Genomic DNA, 21,504 nt, shown 5'->3' on the forward strand with positions numbered 1-21,504 from the left:
TAAGATGTACCTTAAATTTTCAGGATATGGATTTTTTTGGTCACTGTTTTAATCATTCATACAATTGAGATACTCTTTAGTTTTTTTTCTTAAATTAGTAGACTAGAAAACGTAGTTTAGTTTTGAACCCAACCATATCAGAACAGAAGTACTTATATACTTAACTTATTTCGTTTAGTTCACTTCAAACAAATATACTTGCCATTGAGAACTCTGTTTAAAGTGTTACACCGAGACCAGAGCCATTATGTCTCCTCTTTCTATTTTCTTTTGTCAAACCCAATGCTAAAAAATCCGCATTTCTAGGATTTAGTTCCCTCGTTTTGTCTTAAAAGTTGAATTATTATTTATTTAATTTTTTTTATCGTGGTTACAAACCATTACCCAAGAGACAAGAAAGATGATCACATCACCTTTTTGCATCGAATTTTCAAACTGTATAGTGTCAATTTAAATACGTACCTTGTAAAAATGCTGCAAATGATAAAATTATCCCTCCTACGATCCAGCAGCAACAACGCCAATACACGATTTAAAGCCTCGCATTGTTCAAAAGTTTATTTTTTTTTCCTTAGAATTGGATTCGACAAATTAAAATGAGGATAGAACAAAAAATTGTACGTAGAATGATAAGGCAAAGGGGGTCCAGTATTATTCTCCAAGTTGCATGAAATCCCAAACAACCAAAAAACACCATATATATATAAAATCAGAACCATGATTACCTAAACAAATAGATGTTTAACTGAAATTTAGAATCATAATTTAAAAAATTGGATACTAAATAATATCCAGCTGAAAGAATTGATAAAAGTTTGGAGAAGTTCACAAATACTTTATACCAGCCCCTTCTGCTTTGAGAATTTATACATACGATCTGATAAGAACGGAAGTCTAACCAAACTCGATCGACACGTCTAACGAAATGTTCTAAAAGTGATTATCTTTTTTTATAATATTCGATTTCAACATAGCATCAGTATTCCGAGGAATGGTTAGTGTTTTAGACTTTAACGCTTTGGTGAAAGAGATCAGTTTGAGTGATCCGTAAAGGGCAAAATTGTACAGACAAATAATGTGACAACAACAATTCATGGGGTAGCATATAAATATGGCTGTGGTGGTGGCCAGCACAAAATATGGTCTTTGGACCGGAAATAATATTAATTTAGTATTTACACATACTGTATTATATTTTTTTTGGTAGGAAACATACTGTATTATATTGTAAAAGCCTCTATCAAAATTCAAAAGTAATCCTATTAAAGATTATTTAATTACACATGTCTAGCTAATAGCTGGTATCGAGGAAGTAACAATTCTACTTTGTAGTGTTCTCCATAAAATACGTAATTTTAAGTGATGCAAAGTTTGATTATTTTAATTTGGTGGTCACACCTCACACGACTCACACCTTAATAGTTAATGGGACTGCATAAGCGTAATAAATACGTACGATTTTACTAATCAAAATGTTATAATACAATGACACTGTTGTCGCATTATGAACACAAAATTAAATGATTCCACTGGAAAACTTTGGGGTAATCTAACAACATGTTGCCCTAGAGATATCATATCATCCAAGTGAATAAATTCACAACAACGAAAAGAAGAAAAAAATATTTTTAGCTTTTTATTTCATTAAATATTGTAAGCCATTTTATCGGCAAAAATTTTCTTATCCCCAAACACCAAAAACTTTCTCACCAATGAAACTCACAAATCTCCTTACGGTCCCCTTCTCCTCCTCCTCCTCCGCTTCTTGACGAGCATCTCCGCCACAAAACTCCTCCGTTGGTTCCATACCGCCGTTGCAACCACCACCATCACCCAACTCACTTGAACACGGACATGAATTCACAACTGACTCACCGAGTCGACTCGGAATCTCTGAATCATCCGTACCAAAGCTAGAGCTAGCAAGAAGTGGAGAAGAAGACTTCCCTGAACGTTTTCTCCGATCTTTCTTACCACTCACGTTTTTCTTTTTGTTGTTGTTCTTCTTCTTCTCCAAGCTATCTTCGAAAGCGTCGATGATTTCGTGAATAAGCTGACGACTCGGTGACATGTCCCATCTGACCCAATAACTTGTATAGCAGCTGAAACAGTCACAGTTAAAGAGAGGCGAGTGATTGTCGAAATGGGCTTTCTTGTGGACTTTGGTCTTATTCAGACGAGAGGTAGGGTTTCGGTCACCGGAGTAAGAAGCGGTTGATATGAGGTAGGACAAAACTTCACGGTCTTCCGGAGAGAGAACAGCTGCTAGTGAGAAGATAGCGACCGGAAGAAGAGAATAAAGGTGGTCATCGGATTTTATCTGCGGCGGCGGCGATGGGTGTACGGTTCCTTTTCTGTAGAGCTTCTTCATATTGTAGTTTTCTATGGAAGAGAGAGAGAAAATGAAAGAAAGAGAGAGAAACTTGTGTAAGAAAATGTTATCGAGACTTTAAATACCGAAAGGTTTTATTAGGTTTTGTCTGTTTCGGTATTGTTTTATACTCTCTTGTCTTAAAAATCCACCGCCTAAACGTTTGTTTAATTGGTAAAACTAGGTTTAAGGCTAAACCACTCGACCATTTGGATTTTTATCAAATTGGTTCAAAGAATTAGACAGTAAAATGTCATTAATATTTTATATGTATTTTCAATTATCTTTAGACCAATTAATCAACTCAGACGGCTGGCTTAAAGACATTTTATAAAAGTAAGTCATCCATCTTTAGATTCTTTTTACTCGTTTCGATTAACGCTTATCAAAATTTTGAACATTGATTATTTTATATGTGAAATGAACCTATAAACTATATACAATCGATAAACAAAACAAAAAAATCGATCTACTTCCATGTGGGAAATTCACATCAAATGTTTGAAAAGTCGAAACAAACAAACAAAATTACTTAAATAAAAATTAAATGTTTGTATGTTGTAAACTGTGTGTTTTTAATTTTACAATTTGATGTATTTCACGTCATTATACTAGTATACATTTGTTTTTGGAAACATATACAGTACATTAGTTTCACGAAATTTGTTTGTTTCAAACTTTTAAAATGCTTATTACTTTGTTGACAGGAAAATGTTTGCTCTAGTTACAACACTATATCGTCCAACACTTGTTTAGTATGTCATTTGCATATTAGCATATACCAATGATATTCAAATAAATGTAATAGTTTTTTAGGTTCCAATGTTGATGTGTAGTGGTGCATGGTGCTTGCTTGCACTCCGTCACTACAGTTAGTGGAGTGTGGTAAAAATGAAAAATATTAATATGATTGCAATTTGCAACAGGGTTATTTACGGTTTGATTGGTAAGACACTTTTAAGTGTGTACTTAACCTTTTCATCCAGCTTTGCAACAGGGTTATTTACGGTTTTATACTCTATTAGCTTTTATAAATAAAGTTCGGAGGAAAGAGTTGCAAATGCTTCTCCAGCTTTTCAGTTTTCATCATCCAATTAACTTTTATAACTAAGAAACTCACCACACTGCAATAATTTGTCAAAAGGAAACAAACATCGAAGACAGATTGAGTGAGATGTTAATGAAATAAGTTGGTCTCTTCCACTCACGATATTTGTTAAAGTTAAGAACTTAAACATACTGATTTTGTAGTTTTTATTAGTAGTTTAGTACCAAAAGGAAACAAATATTTCAGTTTTTTTTCACGCAATAAATCGCAAGTAGTCTTCTACTCTTTTAATTTCGGGAATCTGATAGAGCCGGGCCAATAACGGGCCGAAAGTGAAAAGCCCCATTAATAAAGGTTGCCTAAACAAAATAATATAGACCACTACAACTTAAAATAAGTTGGTAGCCAAACAAAAACTTTATAGATAATTGCTGCTCTAAACCCCCTCAAAACTTATCTATATTTACAAAAAATAATATAAGAACACTTAAACATTAACTCATATAGCCTATACTTTATTTTAGAATAATTACAACCCCAATCCACTGTCGTTGAAAGCCACCGTAAGCTGGCCAACCTTCAAACCACTCCTCTTACTCTCCCACTCCTTAAAACCAGTAAACGCTGTCGTCTTAACCAATTCCTCAAACCCTACGCGCAGTCCACAGTCACAGCTCTTAACCTTACTCACCACTTCGTTAGAGGTTCGTTTATAGTGACCGAACCACTTGGCTTGCATATAACCGTTCCTTCTCCATGGCGGCACGTAAATCTCTGCTCGCTTCATTGATCGTCTGATCTCAAAGCTCATGATCCTCACAAGCTGTTTTAGCTCCTCAGGTGTTCCCACAAAGACACGTGGTATTTGAGCTAAGAGGGAGAGGTATCTTGTCGTTGGCCGAGCAATCTCAAACTCTCCGGCCAGATTTGTCTCGACGATGTAACGGTTCTCATCTCCTCCCTTAACGTCGACGTATTCGTACTTCCCGGCTGTGTTCTTACCAAATTTCACCCACCGGGACTTGCAGAGACCTGTTCACATAGAGTCATCATTTCAATTCAGTATATTTGCATATCTTTAATCCAAAACATGTACATATAAAAGAAATGTGAATATTACAACATCATATAAGATTAAAGTTCACATACGATTACATATTGTTCTCAAACCAATCTTATAATGATATTTTTTTGGATAAAAATCCCATTTTCATATGCTAATTAAAGTGTTAAGATACGACATTTACATCTATATCCTAATGTATCGTGGTTTGTTCTACATGTCACCGTATGCTATGGTGTGTATATTACTAGCCTGGAAACTCGTCATAAGAATAAAATGACTAATCAACCTCAAAGCTACTCTATTGACAAAAGCAGTGAACAATCTCAAGACCAAATTTAGTTCTTAATCATGTTTTGTAATCACGCCTCTAAACCAAACGTTCCTTTCGAAAAGCTTAATTTTGTTTTCGATAGTTCAACCTTTAACAAAAATTAAAATATAATAAAATCAAGTGACCAAAACTTCAAGAGCTTAGCTAGGTCTAGAACTCTAGAAGAGTCAACAACTATATCTCAAACTGATTTGAGATATCAACAAAATTAACCAATCCCTCAGAATCATATATATACATATGTAAATTCATATAGAGATCATTGTTATTACCTGCATCAAACCCTTTGCCACGTAGATAAGCCATAAAGTGACGTTTCTCTCCGACAACGAACCGACTAGCATTCACCGCCACACCCATAATTCTCTGCCGTTCTTCGCCTCCGTGATTTTCAAGAATCTCCCGAAGCCTCTCCTTCACATCTTCGTAATCCTCATCTGACTTATCATCTTCTTCCTCAGGAACCTTCTTAGATGAAGCTTCTTCTACTTCTCTGTCGATAAAAGATTCGACCATATCCCAAAGATCCGCTGTGTCATCCGGAGAGTGATCGCTTCCGCTGCTGCTACCACACGGAGGACGTGCACGCGCCGCCGCCACGTCAAAAGCCGCCGCTGTTCTCATAAACCTTCCCCCAATCTCTACCATCTTATGCCCTTTTCCTGATTTCTCCTCTTCTTCGGCGAATTGTAGAGATATATATACACGAATATTTAATTTTTTTAGTGATGTTTTCAGAGACTTTGACTTTTTGACGGAGTAAGGCAAATAGTAAAAATATGACAACAGGATGGTGAAATGATGGTGCAACAAAAGGGATTTAACGGCGTTTTGTGTAACGGAGAAACCCCTAATAACCCCGTTAAAAAGGTAATTACAGTATTGACAGATGTGCTGGCTGATTAATTTTTAGATTCTCAATTGTTATCACCAAATCGTCCACATACATTTCACTTTAAAACGAATAATATCAAAAATATATACTTTAAGCATTAATGTTAGTCAATAATAGTAAAGTGAATTTTTCTAGTTTGGGAAAAAGAGATGCATGGTTAAGTGCTATTCTAATTAACTAAACTCCACTTTCAGAAAAATTAAAAGATTTTCTTCTTTTTTTCACTTAATTTATTTACATTTTCAGATTCAGACCTATCACTAAATTCTTTTGCTAAAATTTTATCTAATGACTATAATTATTTCTACTCTTTGTCTATTTAACTTACTAGAAAAAGGCATTAATAAAACAGACGCCAATATTTATTTACCAACGTCCGTGACAAAGCATGCGCGTGGACACACGTAAACGATGCAAGTTAAACTGAGGTCGCCACGTGGCGAGTTATGGATAGCTCTTAAGTCTTGTACTTTTTTTTTTTTTTACTTCTGTAGATTTGATGATATCTTTACATCAAACGCGGAGACCAGAAGAAGTGGAGTGAACTCAAAACCCGTCCAAGTTCAATGAATTTGACAAAGCTGTCTAGATTCAACGTATCTAAGGTTTCCCTTCGTTCATTTGTTTTTCCTGTGTTCATGCAATTAATAGTTTAATAGTTTTGAACAAAAAAAAAAAAAAAAAAAAAAGTTAAATTGTCACCGGTGATGCTTGATTCAGATAGAAACTTATCCATTACACGTGATGGCACTAGTTTTTTTTTGGGTTTTGATTTTATTCTTAGAGATATCTCAAATTATTTATCCACGTTTCATGATCGAAGAAAACGATTTTGTGGGCTTATATTGTAAGATACACAATCTGGGCCGAACTTTGATTCGCGGTTATAATCCTGATAGGTTTTGTCCCTAGGAGTATCAACGAGATCATACAGTTTATGGGATTGGGGATTAGTTCTGAATTTAGTGGCACAAGTCCACTATATTCCTTATCGAATTAGTTCTAGTGTCTTAGTCTAATTTGTGTGTGCCTTTTTTTTTTTTTTTTTCCTATCTAGTTTTAGTAACCATGTCCAGATCACCTTAATCTTATATTTTACAGTAATCTTGCATAAATTTAAAACTTTTACACACACTGTATAAGAACAAGGCCTCTGTTGACAAAAGTCCAACCTGAGGTCTGAGAATCTTTAGGCAAAGTCATTGAACCAGCAGAACAGAGAGTTGATGACGAATAAAAGGACAAAATATTGGCAAATTTTGGTGAGTGAAGCTAGTCCATGGTTCCTGCCGGTTTCTTATCAAATTCACAAATTCATGAGGGAAATAGTTTTTGATACGAGAGAGACACAGTAGGACCAGCACTAATGTACACTATTCACTAAACAAAGAAATATACATTTGCACTAAAATGGCCATTTTGGGTTTCATCTTTACCTTGATCAATCTAGCTTGAGTGTATAAAATATTGTTTGTTAGCTATTGAGATTCAAGGATGAAGGACCATAATAGTATCCGCAGATTTTGTAGTTTCCTAACTTGTTTTCAACCCTATAAATTATCTTCTCGAGAGTATTTGAGATACTCGTTCAATTCCACATGTTTTACATGTGAGCTTTGCTTATTTAATTACCCGGCACATTGCTTAAATATGAGGTATTTTATGTCTAATATAAACACATCTTTTGATTTTCTTTAAATTTTGTTTGATCAGACGAATGCACAACTTTTTTTTTTTTTTGTGATTTATCTTCTACGATCTCGTACCAGGGGGTCACTTATTTCTGAGTGCCTCTGTAAGATTTCTTAATTGTACCTATGTTCTACGTGGCTTTCAAGACACTACAAAAAATAAGATCAGAGCGTTTATGATCACGCTATATCAAACTATGCTATACACACCAAAAAGAAAGATATGGATCTTGCGGTTTTATGTTAGTACTCACCTTTAGGAAGACTTGACAGCTGATGAACTACTCTTGTTCATAGGATTGAAAGATCTAAGGAATGATGATATATACACGTTTTGTGAACAGACATGCGTCCAAGTTTTGTTCTTACTCGGTCGTGCGTGCAGGATTGTCTTCCTTTGACCGCTTCTAATTCCATAGATCGTGCAGTACTGTCATTTTGAGTTATCATCATATTTAACTTTCTATTATTTTATATGATTTAACGTTGACGCTGATTATTATATTCTACAACAGCAGGAGAATCTTTAGGAACGTGCATCCAAGTTTGAGAAAATCAGTGACGATGGTTTCATCTCCGCGCAAAGGTCAACTCTTTTGGTCTTCTCTACGTTTTCCTCAACGTGTAAACATGTCACTAATTGACAAATTCAGATTAAAAAACAAAAAAGGTAGAGTAAAATTGGAGAGAGAGAGAGATACGACTTTGGAGTTTCTAAACCGTTTTATAAAGATGAAGCACAAAGAGATATTAGATGTTCATAATTAGTAAAAGTGGGTTTCTTGACCCATAAGCAATGTTGTTCCCACCTCTTCGTTCGTTCTTCTTCCTCTTTCTTTTGTTCTCCGTCCTTTGTTTATCACAGATCAAAGCAGACCAAGACGATGAAAGCGGCTTGGGCAGTCATATCAAAGTAGACAAGCGACTCAAGTTCGAGAACCCGAGCCTACGTCAAGCCTACATTGCTCTTCAGTCATGGAAAAAAGCAATCTTCTCTGATCCTTTCAACTTCACAGCTAACTGGAATGGCTCGGACGTTTGCTCCTACAATGGAATCTACTGTGCTCCTTCTCCTTCATACCCTAAAACCAGAGTCGTTGCAGGCATTGACCTCAACCACGCAGACATGGCTGGTTACTTGGCTTCCGAGCTTGGTCTCCTTTCTGATCTCGCTCTATTCCATCTTAACTCAAACCGTTTTTGCGGTGAAGTACCTCTCACGTTTGATCGCATGAAGCTTCTCCACGAGCTTGATCTTAGCAACAACCGATTCGTCGGTAAGTTCCCTAAGGTTGTCCTCTCTTTGCCTTCCCTTAAGTTCTTGGATCTCCGCTACAACGAGTTCGAAGGCAAGATCCCGTCAAAGCTCTTCGACAGAGAGCTCGACGCTATATTCTTGAACCATAACCGGTTTCGGTTTGGAATTCCCACGAACATGGGGAATTCCCCTGTTTCCGCTTTGGTTCTTGCGGACAACAATCTCGGAGGGTGCATACCGGGAAGTATTGGTCAAATGGGGAAGACACTCAACGAGCTTATCCTCTCCAACGACAACTTAACCGGTTGTTTACCTCCTCAAATCGGAAACCTCAAGAAAGTGACAGTTTTCGACATCAGTTCAAACAGTCTACAAGGTCCGTTACCATCTAGCATCGGAAACATGAAGAGCTTAGAAGAGCTTCACGTGGCTAACAATGGCTTCGCAGGAATCATTCCTCCAAGTATCTGCCAGCTTTCTAACCTTGAGAACTTTACTTACTCTTCCAACTTCTTCACCGGTCGTCCCCCTGTATGCGCAGCTGGTTCGTTAGTAGACGCTGTTGTGAACGGCTCCATGAACTGTATCATAGGTTTGGCTAGTCAAAGATCGGCTAAGCAGTGCTCATCTCTTCTTGCTCGTCCTGTTGATTGCAGTAAGTTTGGATGCTTCAACATCTTCTCTCCACCACCACCCACGTTCAAGATGGCACCCCAGTTCCGGACACTTCCTCCACCGGTTTACGTGTACTCATCGCCCCCACCACCGTCATCCAAAATGTCGCCTACTTTCAGAGCATACTCTCCCCCACCACCACCGTCGTCCAAGATGTCGCCAACCGTCAGAGCATACTCTCCACCACCGCCTCCTTATTCCAAAATGTCCCCAACCGTTCGAGCTTACTCTCCGCCACCGCCTTACGTATACTCATCTCCTCCACCGCCTTACGTATACTCATCTCCTCCACCGCCTTACGTATACTCATCTCCGCCTCCACCGTACGTATACTCATCACCGCCACCGCCTTACGTATACTCATCTCCACCCCCGCCTCCACCAAGTCCACCCCCACCGTGTCCTGAATCGTCTCCGCCACCGCCTGTTGTATACTACGCACCCGTGACACAAAGCCCGCCACCACCATCACCGGTATACTACGCACCCGTGACACAAAGCCCGCCACCACCATCACCGGTATACTACGCACCCGTGACACAAAGCCCGCCACCACCGTCGCCTGTATACTACCCACCGGTAACACAAAGCCCGCAACCACCGTCGCCTGTATACTACCCACCAGTAACACAAAGCCCGCCACCGCCATCGCCTGTATACTACCCACCAGTAACACCAAGCCCGCCTCCACCATCGCCTGTATACTATCCGTCAGAAACACCAAGTCCTCCACCCCCATCACCAGTATACTATCCATCGGAAACACTAAGTCCTCCACCACCAACTGAGTACTACTATTCACCAAGCCAGTCTCCGCCACCAGCAAAGGGATGTAACGAAGGGCATCCACCACAAGCATCACCGAGTACTTACGAACCAACTCCTGACTATTCATACACATCATCACCACCACCGACTCCTATTTCCTACCCCGAGACGTCTCTTCCACCGATTCCAAGTGTCTCGTATGATGCGTCTCCTCCTTCTCCTCCGTCTTACTACTAGTTTTGCATTGCCTTATGATTAACGACTACTCACAATTACATTCTTTTGGCTGCGAGACTTTAATTTGTGTGTTTTGTTGATTTTAAAGAGAAAAAAAAAGACATTTCAGTTATTTTTCTTTCCATATATATTTTTTTCTCTTCTTTTGGATATTTTGTTATCTTTTTTCCCCCTAACACAGCTGCATTAGCAGCATTGGAGAGTATATAGGTTTCACTTCACAGTTCATCTGTCAATTATTATCTTTGTATCTGTTATTAAAATGTTCTGTATAAACAATAATGATAAATATTAAAATTCTCTCCTCAAAATTAAAAATTGAATTATTTAGGTGAAAACTGTCATCTTTGTATTTTTATATATGACGTCAACGTCACAGTCATCATCTTCAGAACGGCAGCTTCAGAAAAAAAAAATCTAAACGCTACCTACCAATTCGAAATAACTGTCCTCTCTTTTATCTCTTCGCTACTGAGAGATTTGGGAATTAGCTTGGGAAACTTCGCCGGAGAATATCATATCGTCGTTTTTAGTGTTTTTTTTTTTTATCGTCCGTCCATGGCGTTGTTGAAGTCCTTTATCGATGTTAGTCCAGACTCACACTTCCCTATCCAGAATCTCCCTTATGGTGTATTCAAGCCGGAATCGAACTCCACTCCTCGTCCTGCCGTCGCTATCGGCGATTTGGTTCTCGACCTCTCCGCGATTGCTGAAGCTGGGCTTTTCGATGGTCCGATCCTTAAAGACGCTGATTGCTTCCTTCAGGTTCGTTTTCTCGATTCCTGTTAACTCGGATTACTAATTTACTATGACTCCTGGGATCTGATAGTTATAGATTATTGCTCATACTAAGCTACATGAGTGATGTAGGGTTATGTTATTTATAAGGATCAGGTTGGTCTAGTCTATTTCTGTTGTTGTTAATGTTTTAAGTTTGTGTGCTCTGTTTACAGCCTAATTTGAATAAGTTCTTGGCCATGGGACGGCCTGCGTGGAAGGAAGCGCGCTCTACGCTTCAAAAAATCTTGTCATGTAAGCTCTGTTTGATCTTATTGGTTTATGTAAAAAATTATGCAGAGTTTGTTATGTGGCTTTTAAGGTTTTGGTATGTTTTGGTGTAGCTAATGAACCCATCTTACGAGATAATGATGTTTTGAGGTCAAAGTCATTCTATGAGATGGTTAGTACTGAAACAAAATTGTTCCTGAAACAGGCGGAGATGAGATTGTTTGAAGCTATTTTACTAATGTTGTCTTTGTTTGGTGCGGATTTTGTAGAGTAAAGTAGAAATGATTGTTCCTATGGTGATTGGGGACTATACAGACTTCTTTGCATCTATGCATCACGCAAAGAACTGTGGACTTATGTTTCGTGGACCTGAAAATGCGATAAACCCAAATTGGTGCGTTTATATTACTTTTGAGCTGAGAGTTTCTTCGTGTAATGGTCGAGTCACTCTGCAAATTTTACATGACATTACTATGTTTTTTTCAGGTTTCGTCTTCCCATTGCATATCATGGAAGGGCATCATCTATTGTCATCTCTGGGACCGACATTATTCGACCAAGGTTAGGAAATTTTGTGTTTATTAGATGTTTTTTGGTTTTCTTATACTGAGAATGGTTGTTAAGGATTCACACGTCATATTAAAAGTCATGCATCATGCAAGACTTGATGCTTTGACAAGAAAAATAGTTGTTCTTAATTTGTTAAAGGCTTTATAAGATATTCTTACACTGAAACTGATATGAAAAAATTGATGATGAAGTGCTAATTCCAGTTGTTTTACCCCTTCTCTTTTTTGTATTCTTCCAGAGGTCAGGGCCATCCACAAGGAAACTCTGTCCCATATTTTGGACCATCTAAGAAACTTGATTTTGAGCTTGAAATGGTAAGCATCCGATGCATCAGTTATGTGGATTTGCTTTAGAATGATTCAGTTGATGCTATTTGGTGTTAGTTAAGCATTACACCATTGACAAATCTCTTTTATCACATGATATTCAGGCTGCTGTGGTTGGTCCAGGAAATGAATTGGGAAAGCCCATTGACGTGAATAATGCAGCGGATCATATATTTGGTCTAGTACTGATGAATGACTGGAGTGGTACTTACTTCATTGTAGTATTCTTTGAGTTATCTTTAACTTGACCGTGCATGACCTGTTTTATGAAATGTTTGTTGTTATAGCTAGGGATATTCAGGCGTGGGAGTATGTGCCTCTTGGGCCTTTCCTAGGGAAGAGTTTTGGTAAACAATTAGTAATCAAGATTGATAATTGGCTTCAAAACGTCGGTTTCATTTATACCAGTTGGAGTATTTGAGCAAGGAACTTCAGCCAATGTTGATTTGTTCTGTTGTAGGGACTACTGTATCCCCTTGGATTGTTACCTTAGATGCGCTTGAGCCTTTCGGTGTTCAAGCTCCCAAGCAGGTTGGTACTCGGTATCACATTCTTTTTGTGTCATGCAATCATTGATTCTCTAATATAAGATAATTGTTGCAGGATCCACCTCCATTGCCATATTTGGATGAGAAAGATTCTATAAATTATGACATCTCTTTGGAGGTAGCATCGTGGATTTTAATATTTTTCATTTTCACTATCAACTACTAATTATGGTCATATGGTGGATTAAATAAAAAGTAAATATCATGCTTCTCCGCTTGTAGGTTCAACTGAAACCTTCTGGCAAAGATGATTCTTGTGTAGTAACAAAGAGCAACTTCCAAAACTTGTGAGTTCCTCTATAGTCTCTTACCTAGTTCTCCATATAATTAACGCAGTAAAATTCAAACTCTTTTAAACTTTTTCTTGACAGATACTGGACCATAACGCAGCAGCTAGCACACCATACCGTTAATGGTTGCAATTTAAGGCCTGGTGATCTCCTTGGAACCGGAACTATAAGCGGACCGGTAAACTCTTTCAAACTGGTTATCTCCTCTACGTTATCATGTGACGACTAAAAACATAACAAGGACATTTGTTTCTTGATTCTTAACGCAGGAGCCAGATTCATATGGGTGCCTACTTGAGTTAACCTGGAACGGACAGAAACCTTTATCACTCAACGGAACAACTCAGACATTTCTCCAAGACGGTGACGAGGTGACTTTCTCAGGTTTATGCAAGGTAAAAGACTATAAAGCTAATTAACACAAGTTTCGTTTTGTTTATGTCCCAAAAATTCCAAATAACTGTGAACTTGTTGTATGACATTTTGGTTGACACTTGTTAATCAAACTACGGCGATGATTAAACTGGTGCAGGGAGATGGCTATAATGTCGGATTTGGAACCTGCACTGGGAAAATTGTACCTTCACTCCCTTGATCTACTCTCGCCGGTAACTATTTTCCTTATAACCCTTGAACTATTATTATTTGGACCACAATAATAATTAATTAGTTCATTTTTTTTTTCACTTTATTTGCAGGAAATATGGTGAAAAGAAAGATTTTCATACTCACGAATACGCACTTGGGTTATGAATATGATGATTAAGTAGATAACCCCATCCGATTAATAATAAAATCATCTCGATATTGGTGTAATATGTTATTGAATGTTTTCTTTTATAAAGAAAGACAACGGAATATCAATAACTTTCTATATAAAAGCGATTATCATCGAGTGGTAAGTAATGTGTCCTTTACTAACGGTCGGTCACAAAAACTTTGAATAATTTGGTCTTCTTACTCTTACAACTTAATAGTGTGTGAGTTATATAGTATGAGTCAATAACGACCACCGTCAGAAAAATTCTCATCCATATCAAAAACAGGAAAAAAAAAAAAATGAAAAGTTCAAAAAAATTCTCATCGTCGGCAACAACCACCACCGTTATCCACACTTTTTATAATGACCATAATACCCCTCCAGCTCCATCAACCAAACAAATCCCGATAGAAACCCCATCACCGGCGGCGAAATCCACCGTCCGGACTAACTCCTCCTCCGCCGCAGCAGCAGCGAGGATCCAGTCTGGCTACCGTTCTCACAGGATCCGAAACCTATACAATAAAATCTCATCCGTCAATCGAGAAGCGAATCGTGTACAGAGCATGATCCAACGGCAAGACACGGTAGACGCCATTAGAACCGATGAGAAGGAACGTCTTCGGATGAACGAGATTCTGATGTCTCTGCTTCTGAGACTCGACTCCGTACCTGGTTTAGATCCGTCGATCAGAGAAGCTCGGAGGAAAGTGAGCCGCAAGATCGTAGGGATGCAGGAAATACTCGATTCGATCTCGGAGACCAAAGACGAAATTCAGTGGTGGAATTACAACGATATCGGAGGAGTTGACGGCAGACAAGGCGGCGGCGGCGCGTGGCCTTTGTATTGGGAAGAAGCGGTGGAGGAGGAGATGTGTAGAGAGAAAGGCGGTGAGGAAATGGAGAGGTTCTGTGCTCAGTATTTGGGTTTCAGATGTTTCCAGAGATTTCTCAGAGAATGACCACCGCGGTAAAAAAAAAAACTAATCCGGTGTGTCGCGGTGTACGATTAGAGGACCTTTCTCTTTTTGTTTTTACTACGTTTATGTTAAAACCACGAACGAATTATATCTTTTTGTATGTATCTAAACTGGAATACGCGCCGTCTTGCATCCATGAAAACGTCGCGTAGTTTCTAAATATAGTCATGGATCATAGGAGAATTTGGGCCCATAATCCATATTCAATAGACTCACGTAAGTATGTTGATTAGTGAATACTGAATACTGATTATATATGAATTTGTACGGAGAAATTAATCAACATGTATATAAACATATATAAAGGTTAAACTACAAAAGATCCAGCAGTTGATACATTATTATTACTTCTAAACATCAAAGAGGGGATTAATTAAAGTCGATTGTTACGTTTTCCTTAAGCCGCGCAACTACACTTACACCTGGAAACGCAGCGTTTACACTCGAACAGCGACGGCTTGGCCGTGGTGTCGCAACCACACGTGGTGGTGCATTTCCTCTGATTCACACCTCCCCAAAGGCAACGAGCCATGCATCGGAGAACCGGCACGCACTTAGGACAAACGTAATTCATTTGCTCCGCCATGCATGTCTTGCAGCTGTTTCGTGACGGCGGATACCGGCAGACACTACCGGAGCCGGTGGCGGCGGTGTCTCTCGAAATCGATAGAAGGATTATGAGTAAGATGAGAGAAGAGAAGAGGCTTTGAAACTTGTAGGTCTTCTTCATGTTGGAATTTGGTTTCGGTTTGTGAGAGAGTTGAAATTATAGTATCTTCTTCGAGAATAATATTGGCTTTATTTATATAGAGGTTTTATACGAAAATAGTTATATAATCAGTCTATTACTTGGTTAGGTTAGGTTATCTAGTGACTTCCACAAGAGTTAAATACGAGATTGATAGTGCTGTGCACCAAGGATGCATTCAAGTAAGGCATTCATTAATTGTTCTTGAAGTGTACAATTTCCTTAAATGCGTTCTCGATCAATCTTTTTTTTTGTTTTTAGTTTTTCAACCATTTTTTGATTTTAATTATTTTCTGTAACACACAAATATAGTAGAAAATGTGTTTGATATAAATCTATAATCCATAACGATGACGTAGTCAATTTATTTTACAGCAAATAAAATCATGTTAATTATATTCTTGCTTCTCGAAACAAAGTTACAATTATATTCATTGACTATATATTCATTGTACAATTATATTCATTGTAATCAATCAACTGTTGTAATTAAACCACTAATATTTAGGTCTTAATCAGACGTATCTTTAGACTAGATTCTTGTATAGTCAAATACAGAATTAGGGTTTTAATAGTATAAGCAATGGTTTACAGATTTTGTATAGTCAAATAAAAAAATTACATATTTTTTGCGATCGTACAAACCTGGATTAAAGAACGTGATCTCTTGAATGTTAGTCATGGTCTACCGGAAACGTGGAAAAATAGAGGATGGTCTCCAGAAACGTGGAAAGATAGAGGATGAGGGTAATATTTTTTTTACGGATTATTATTTGGGATCTCTTATTATTTTCTTTAGTTGTATATTCATGTAACTACAATGAATATGTACAATGAACTGTATATGTACAATTTTGTGTTACTCTATCAAAACATATACATGTATCTACAATTTCTTTAGTTGTATATTCATGTAACTACAATGAACTATATATTCATTAATTGTTCTTGAAGTGTACAATTTCCTTAAATGCGTTCTCGATCAATCTTTTTTTTTTTTTTTTTTAGTTTTTCAACCATTTTTTTGATTTTAAATATTTTCTGTAACACAGAAATATAGTAGAAAAATGTGTTTGATATAAATCTATAATCCATAACGATGACGTAGTCAATTTATTTTACAGCAAATAAAATCATGTTAATTACATTCTTGCTTCTCGAAACAAAGTATAATTCAATCGATCTATAACTAGTTTGCAAAATAAAATATAACCCGAAAAAAGTAATTTACAGAAAACCAAACAAACAAATTGTCTATATCAAGTGAGATGACGAATCATCAAAAAAAAAAAAAAGTGAAGAACTCTATGAACAAATATTAAATTATGAAAAAATTTGAATAAAGAGGAAATAATATGTTAAAAATGATATATATATTATTTTTCTCTCTTCTTCCAGTAATTAAATTATGTGATGGATCACACCCAATTCTTCCGAATGTCGAAGTTGTAGTTATTCTCCAAGTAGCACTTATTATCGTCATCGACGAACTGAAATTTGTTAGAAAGACAATAATAAATCCCTTTATAAACCAGCAATTTAACAAATTACGGTAAACTAATGTTTTTCTTAAACTCTTTTTTTTTTTTTTTTTTCATTACTATCTCTTATAAGTTGTAACTATTAAAAGCACGAAAATGCAATAAATCCTCAGCCTAGTATATTCAAAACTGTCAGTTATTAGAGAGTTTCGGTACCTTGGATTTAACGGAATAGGAGCCTCTAACAAGCAAACCAGAGGGGGCAGTTTCCTCAAACATGACATGATTGTAAGGTTCCGCCTGTGGACTAAACGTCCCTAGCATCTCCTTTCTACTATACACTGTTCTCCACAAAGAGTTAAAAAGAGAAATTATTAGACAAAGGCTTCTAAATAATGGTTTGTGTAATTGTGGAAAAAGAATGTGTAAAAGATAAAATACCCTTAATTCCGGTCTTCCAGATTGTGTTGCTGTACCGTAGGCCGGACACAATGTTATTGGTGACACGGAAACTAAATACAAGACTGTACTTAGCGCCTTCTTTGAGAGTGAACCATGGTCCTTTCGAAGTCGGTTTTCCGTTTTCCGGGATCGTTAGTACCATGTCCTCTCTTTCCGGTGACCTAAGTGTTAAGGTCAATATCTTTACCACCGGATCCGGAGTTTCTGCATTTACATTTTGTGTTACTCTATCAAAACATATACATGTATCTACAAATTCTTTGAAAAACAACATTCATTGTGGGCTATAGTGAACTCTAGAAAAACAATAACTCTTATCTATATATCTAAGTATAAAAAAGTGACACATTATTTTCTTGTAATTTTTCGCGACGATAATATTCTTATATGGTTATTTGACGTCAAAAAAATATGGTTACTTGGTCTAGTCTTATCTTACGTTAATTCACTTGATGACAATTAAAAGAGGCAAGACTATATGACATTTGCCATTTGGGATGGATTAAAGTTTGTACTCATTGGAAATTCTTTAACCGGATTCATCTGCTATGATATAAACCGGGTATTTACCTCCGACCTCCTCAAGATCCACGCTACCTAGGAGTTGCTCCTTCCATCTCCTCAAGCTTTCATCATCCTAAACATTTTTTTTTTAATTGTAGAAAAGTGATTAGATTGTCGTAGAGATATGAAAACCAAAATCACCCATTATTACATAGCCAAAATGCAATCGAGGTTTATGAAACCATGATAACATGGCACTATGAGAGATCAAAACCTTGTCTTTCTCGAGCTGTTCTTTGAGAGCGATCATGGGACCAATATCAAGTTTCTTGTCTTCCTCTTCCTCTTCGTCATCATCATCAGTCGGACATATAGAGCTATGGCTGTTTTTCCTGCTTAGCCCTTGTCCCTTTGGTTCTTCTGAAGACCCTTCAGCTTGATTCTCTTCATCTTTCAAACCCATGTTTGCTTTCCTGATCTCTATTCGGTCTCTGATATAATTTGGACCCTATAAAGTCTCTATACGGTTGGATATGATTTCCTGGAGATGGTTATGCAACGTAAATGACGAGGATGCAACAAAAAACAATTCAAGAAAGGGATACAACTAAAAGACTTCAAAAAAGAGGATAAAGAGTCTAATTATAGGATTTGTTTTTCGTCAAAAAGAATGAGAAGAAGGTAACAAGAAGAGAAATATAGAGAAATTATAAGACAACGAGAGAGGGAGAAAGATTTGGTGCATTTGTTTGAGGAATGTTTAAATATGGATTTGGAAGAAAAAGTCATGTGGTGATCCTTATAACTAAGACTTGTAGTCTTCCCGTTCACAGGATTTCATTTTTCCTAAATAGTATAATTTGTACAATATAATTAACTAAATGTACATGCATGCATGCACGTAGCTCGATATACGTATTCACGTCTCATATACATGTATTTTCATCGAGACTAAATACAATAAAATTATAACTCAAATCGTTTAGAAAAAGTATTTTAACACTATTTTGTCAATAAGAAAAAGTTTTGTGTAATTCTGTTATAATTTTTTTAATACATGTACGAGACAAAAGATCTTTATAATATATAACTGCACCATATTATTGAAATATGTTGTGTTTTGAGTCTAAGACACAGCGGCAGGAAACATTGGTCTAAACCATCATGAGACAACCAGCGAACCTCGTAAGTCGTAGACGACTAGTAGCGATGGAGAGGTATTAGTCTAAAAATCAGGGGTATTAAAGAGAGAGGGAGAATTTATCGGGCCATTTAGTTAGGCCTCAAGCCCCAAGTCTAATGGTATGTGAACTTTACATCCATGATCCACCACTTCGTTTTTACGATATTGTATATAGCATAGAAATGACATCAGGTATAAACTTGTAGTCTAAAAATATACTATAAGTTTTGTTTTTTTTGGCTATATATTGGTCGAGCAAAATCGGACCTTTTCAGATTGACACTTGTAAATACCCTATTATTAAAAAAAAAATGGAATTTCGTAAAGGTTCATCACTGTCAAGTCGCAAGTGCCAACTAATTTGGCGACGAAGAGATTCCTTTTCTCTAAGATAAACCTTACAATATGAATCTTCTACCATCAGATTAAATCTTCTTTTTAAAATAAACGGTGTAAAACCAAACGTTAGAGAAAATATATTCTACAGACACATATCCTTCACTTTGTCCAGCTTTAACGTTACACATGTTCAAGATATGGGACGTTTATCATAATTGGGACACCAAAAGTGAATTATTTGCAACTTTCGTTTCAGATCTACATCATAGCTATTTATCAATTGCGTCAATAAAAGTACTGTATCTATTAATTAAACTTTATACCCGAGAAGGAATGGGATATATATGTGTATTTCCTTATTTTTTCATACCTCTGAATTTTGGTGATGTCAGTGCAATAGAGGTGATAGATGCATTATTTATGTTAAGATTGTACTGTAGATTTCTATAACTGATCGATATGTCCCTCGGTGTTGACTTATACCTAAGATATCTAACTCTTTTTCTCCCTATTTCTACCTAAAATTTCCAAATTTGCAACATCATCCTTTATGCATTATTGGTGTTTAGTTAATTTTCGGAGTAATATACACAATCAATGGGACCAATGGCATGGGGGTCATCTTAGCCGTCCAACCCTTTTTACCAGCTTTTCTGCTGGCCATTCTTTACAGATTGTGATGACTGATGAGTACGTGGCCTGTGGCCTTTTGCCTGTATCTTAGCTTTTTCTTCGAAAAAACAAAAAAAAAAATCATAATCACAATTTGCTCTTCTTATATATTTCCACAACTAAAAGTAAAACCCAAATTAATATTGACGACAAAAAAAGAAAGAAAAGTAAACCTTAAATATAGATTGTTTTAAGGTTTGTAAGACCTAAACATTATCTATTGGCTTAGAACTAATTAATTTACTGCTTGTTGATGCCAGCAACAACGAACATATATAAAACCTAATTAGAGAAAAAAAATAATGGTAGGAATGTGAATATCATATATAATGAACTTCGGGGTTCTACAAAAAGAGTTTTTAACCTAGGACTTGTAGTCTTGCCAATAAAAGAAAAAAGTATAAAATTATTAGAGAATACATCAATCATACAATTTGTTTTTACCAGCATCAATATGCTTTACATAACTAATCAATCTTTCCAACCGAATGAAGAAAAATTGTTTGTAACGTTATATTTCAAACAATATCTAAAATCATTATATTAATCAATCTTTATTTAGTTAAAGTAAACTGATGTACAAGGGTCCACATTCATGACGAATCCTTCCTGGCTCACACTCACACGGGCCCGCTTTAACTTGTAGCCACGTCATCCTAGTCAAATATAGTACCAAGTTTAAAATAGAACACTAGTACTAAGTAATAACTATGTGAAAATTTAAATACGCAAATTTCGGATTCAATTTATTCATAAAAAAACAAAATTACTTTTGATTTATCAAATTTTGTTTGACTCTAATAGTAGAGATTGCATTCACTTTGGCAGACAATATAATCAATCTAAATTCGTTAAACCTGATCAAAATGTTGAAATTTGAAAAGATAATCATTTATATACACACAGTTTTTAGCAAGTTCTTTAAACCTGTTTCTTTCGTGGCATGTGATGTAATGTGAAAAATCAAACAAATTAATGGTAGGGAAAATCAAAAATTTTAAAATAAGTCGAAATCCCAAAATGAGTAGAGCTTGGTTGAATACGCAGAGAGGTGAATGTGACCTCTAAATCTTATGCTGTAGAATTCAAACGTTCCAGTACCTAGTCTAAAGAACATTTAATGGTAGAATTAAGCTTTAACTGATGGGATTTCTAAAAGTGGTCAACGTTCACATGAGATGTTGTAACGTTCAGTTTAATTGAGAGATCAAACGTTAATAGCATGAAAGGTTTGTTGTAACGTTCACTGAGATCGCGCAGAAGAAGAAAACAATAAACTTCTCAAGAAAATCT

At 36.6% G+C, this 21,504-nt stretch overlaps 7 protein-coding genes across 7 annotated transcripts; 3 read left to right on the plus strand and 4 right to left on the minus strand.

Moving 5' to 3' along the window:
- Positions 1-1,438: 1,438 nt before the first annotated feature.
- On the minus strand, positions 1,439-2,568 carry LOC104755465 (uncharacterized). Its single transcript, XM_010477854.3, has one exon. It carries the CDS (start codon positions 2,369-2,371, stop codon positions 1,682-1,684), a length of 690 nt encoding a protein of 229 aa, XP_010476156.1. The 5' UTR covers positions 2,372-2,568; the 3' UTR covers positions 1,439-1,681.
- A 1,170-nt stretch (positions 2,569-3,738) lies between these two features.
- LOC104755466 (uncharacterized) lies at positions 3,739-5,510 on the minus strand. The gene is made up of 2 exons (XM_010477855.3): positions 5,089-5,510; positions 3,739-4,451 (listed from the first exon to the last, which is right to left on the minus strand). The coding sequence occupies exons 1-2, from the start codon at positions 5,462-5,464 to the stop codon at positions 3,949-3,951; spliced, it is 879 nt and encodes a 292-aa protein (XP_010476157.1). The 5' UTR covers positions 5,465-5,510; the 3' UTR covers positions 3,739-3,948.
- A 2,580-nt stretch (positions 5,511-8,090) lies between these two features.
- LOC104755467 (leucine-rich repeat extensin-like protein 1) lies at positions 8,091-10,658 on the plus strand. The gene has a single exon (XM_019239675.2). It carries the CDS (start codon positions 8,199-8,201, stop codon positions 10,338-10,340), a length of 2,142 nt encoding a protein of 713 aa, XP_019095220.2. The 5' UTR covers positions 8,091-8,198; the 3' UTR covers positions 10,341-10,658.
- Positions 10,575-13,984, plus strand: LOC104770884 (fumarylacetoacetase). The gene is made up of 15 exons (XM_010477860.2): positions 10,575-11,105; positions 11,294-11,372; positions 11,462-11,520; positions 11,618-11,742; positions 11,835-11,909; positions 12,157-12,232; positions 12,349-12,448; positions 12,532-12,591; positions 12,705-12,775; positions 12,848-12,910; positions 13,015-13,079; positions 13,164-13,260; positions 13,352-13,477; positions 13,615-13,690; positions 13,781-13,984. Exons 1-14 carry the CDS (start codon positions 10,899-10,901, stop codon positions 13,675-13,677), a joined length of 1,266 nt encoding a protein of 421 aa, XP_010476162.1. The 5' UTR covers positions 10,575-10,898; the 3' UTR covers positions 13,678-13,690; positions 13,781-13,984.
- A 157-nt stretch (positions 13,985-14,141) lies between these two features.
- Positions 14,142-14,914, plus strand: LOC104755469 (BAG family molecular chaperone regulator 5, mitochondrial). The gene has a single exon (XM_010477859.3). It carries the CDS (start codon positions 14,142-14,144, stop codon positions 14,802-14,804), a length of 663 nt encoding a protein of 220 aa, XP_010476161.2. The 3' UTR covers positions 14,805-14,914.
- Positions 14,915-15,097: 183 nt separating this feature from the next.
- On the minus strand, positions 15,098-15,678 carry LOC104755468 (uncharacterized). The gene has a single exon (XM_010477858.3). The coding sequence runs from the start codon at positions 15,550-15,552 to the stop codon at positions 15,220-15,222; it is 333 nt and encodes a 110-aa protein (XP_010476160.1). The 5' UTR covers positions 15,553-15,678; the 3' UTR covers positions 15,098-15,219.
- A 1,064-nt stretch (positions 15,679-16,742) lies between these two features.
- LOC104755471 (rho GDP-dissociation inhibitor 1-like) lies at positions 16,743-18,785 on the minus strand. The gene is made up of 5 exons (XM_010477861.2): positions 18,292-18,785; positions 18,084-18,150; positions 17,493-17,717; positions 17,268-17,392; positions 16,743-17,060 (listed from the first exon to the last, which is right to left on the minus strand). The coding sequence occupies exons 1-5, from the start codon at positions 18,478-18,480 to the stop codon at positions 16,989-16,991; spliced, it is 678 nt and encodes a 225-aa protein (XP_010476163.2). The 5' UTR covers positions 18,481-18,785; the 3' UTR covers positions 16,743-16,988.
- Between the last annotated feature and the right edge of the window lie 2,719 nt (positions 18,786-21,504).

Source organism: Camelina sativa, chromosome 17, assembly GCF_030686135.1.
Source record: "Camelina sativa cultivar CO46 ecotype springtype chromosome 17, ASM3068613v1".
Taxonomy (NCBI): Eukaryota; Viridiplantae; Streptophyta; class Magnoliopsida; order Brassicales; family Brassicaceae; genus Camelina; species Camelina sativa.

Excerpts from the sequence above, each read along its gene's own strand:
- LOC104755469 (XM_010477859.3), top strand. The coding sequence starts at position 14,142 with ATGAAAAGTTCAAAAAAATTCTCATCGTCGGCAACAACCACCACCGTT.
- LOC104755465 (XM_010477854.3), bottom strand. The coding sequence starts at position 2,371 with ATGAAGAAGCTCTACAGAAAAGGAACCGTACACCCATCGCCGCCGCCG.
- LOC104755466 (XM_010477855.3), bottom strand. The coding sequence starts at position 5,464 with ATGGTAGAGATTGGGGGAAGGTTTATGAGAACAGCGGCGGCTTTTGAC. Across the intron at positions 4,452-5,088 it reads TGGCAAAGGGTTTGATGCAG|GTCTCTGCAAGTCCCGGTGG; the intron begins GTAATAACAATG and ends CTATGTGAACAG.
- LOC104770884 (XM_010477860.2), top strand. The coding sequence starts at position 10,899 with ATGGCGTTGTTGAAGTCCTTTATCGATGTTAGTCCAGACTCACACTTC. Across the intron at positions 11,910-12,156 it reads ACCGACATTATTCGACCAAG|AGGTCAGGGCCATCCACAAG; the intron begins GTTAGGAAATTT and ends GTATTCTTCCAG. Across the intron at positions 12,449-12,531 it reads ACTGATGAATGACTGGAGTG|CTAGGGATATTCAGGCGTGG; the intron begins GTACTTACTTCA and ends TTGTTGTTATAG.
- LOC104755467 (XM_019239675.2), top strand. The coding sequence starts at position 8,199 with ATGTTGTTCCCACCTCTTCGTTCGTTCTTCTTCCTCTTTCTTTTGTTC.
- LOC104755471 (XM_010477861.2), bottom strand. The coding sequence starts at position 18,480 with ATGGGTTTGAAAGATGAAGAGAATCAAGCTGAAGGGTCTTCAGAAGAA. Across the intron at positions 18,151-18,291 it reads AACAGCTCGAGAAAGACAAG|GATGATGAAAGCTTGAGGAG; the intron begins GTTTTGATCTCT and ends AAAAATGTTTAG. Across the intron at positions 17,061-17,267 it reads CCTATTCCGTTAAATCCAAG|TTCGTCGATGACGATAATAA; the intron begins GTACCGAAACTC and ends AACAAATTTCAG.
- LOC104755468 (XM_010477858.3), bottom strand. The coding sequence starts at position 15,552 with ATGAAGAAGACCTACAAGTTTCAAAGCCTCTTCTCTTCTCTCATCTTA.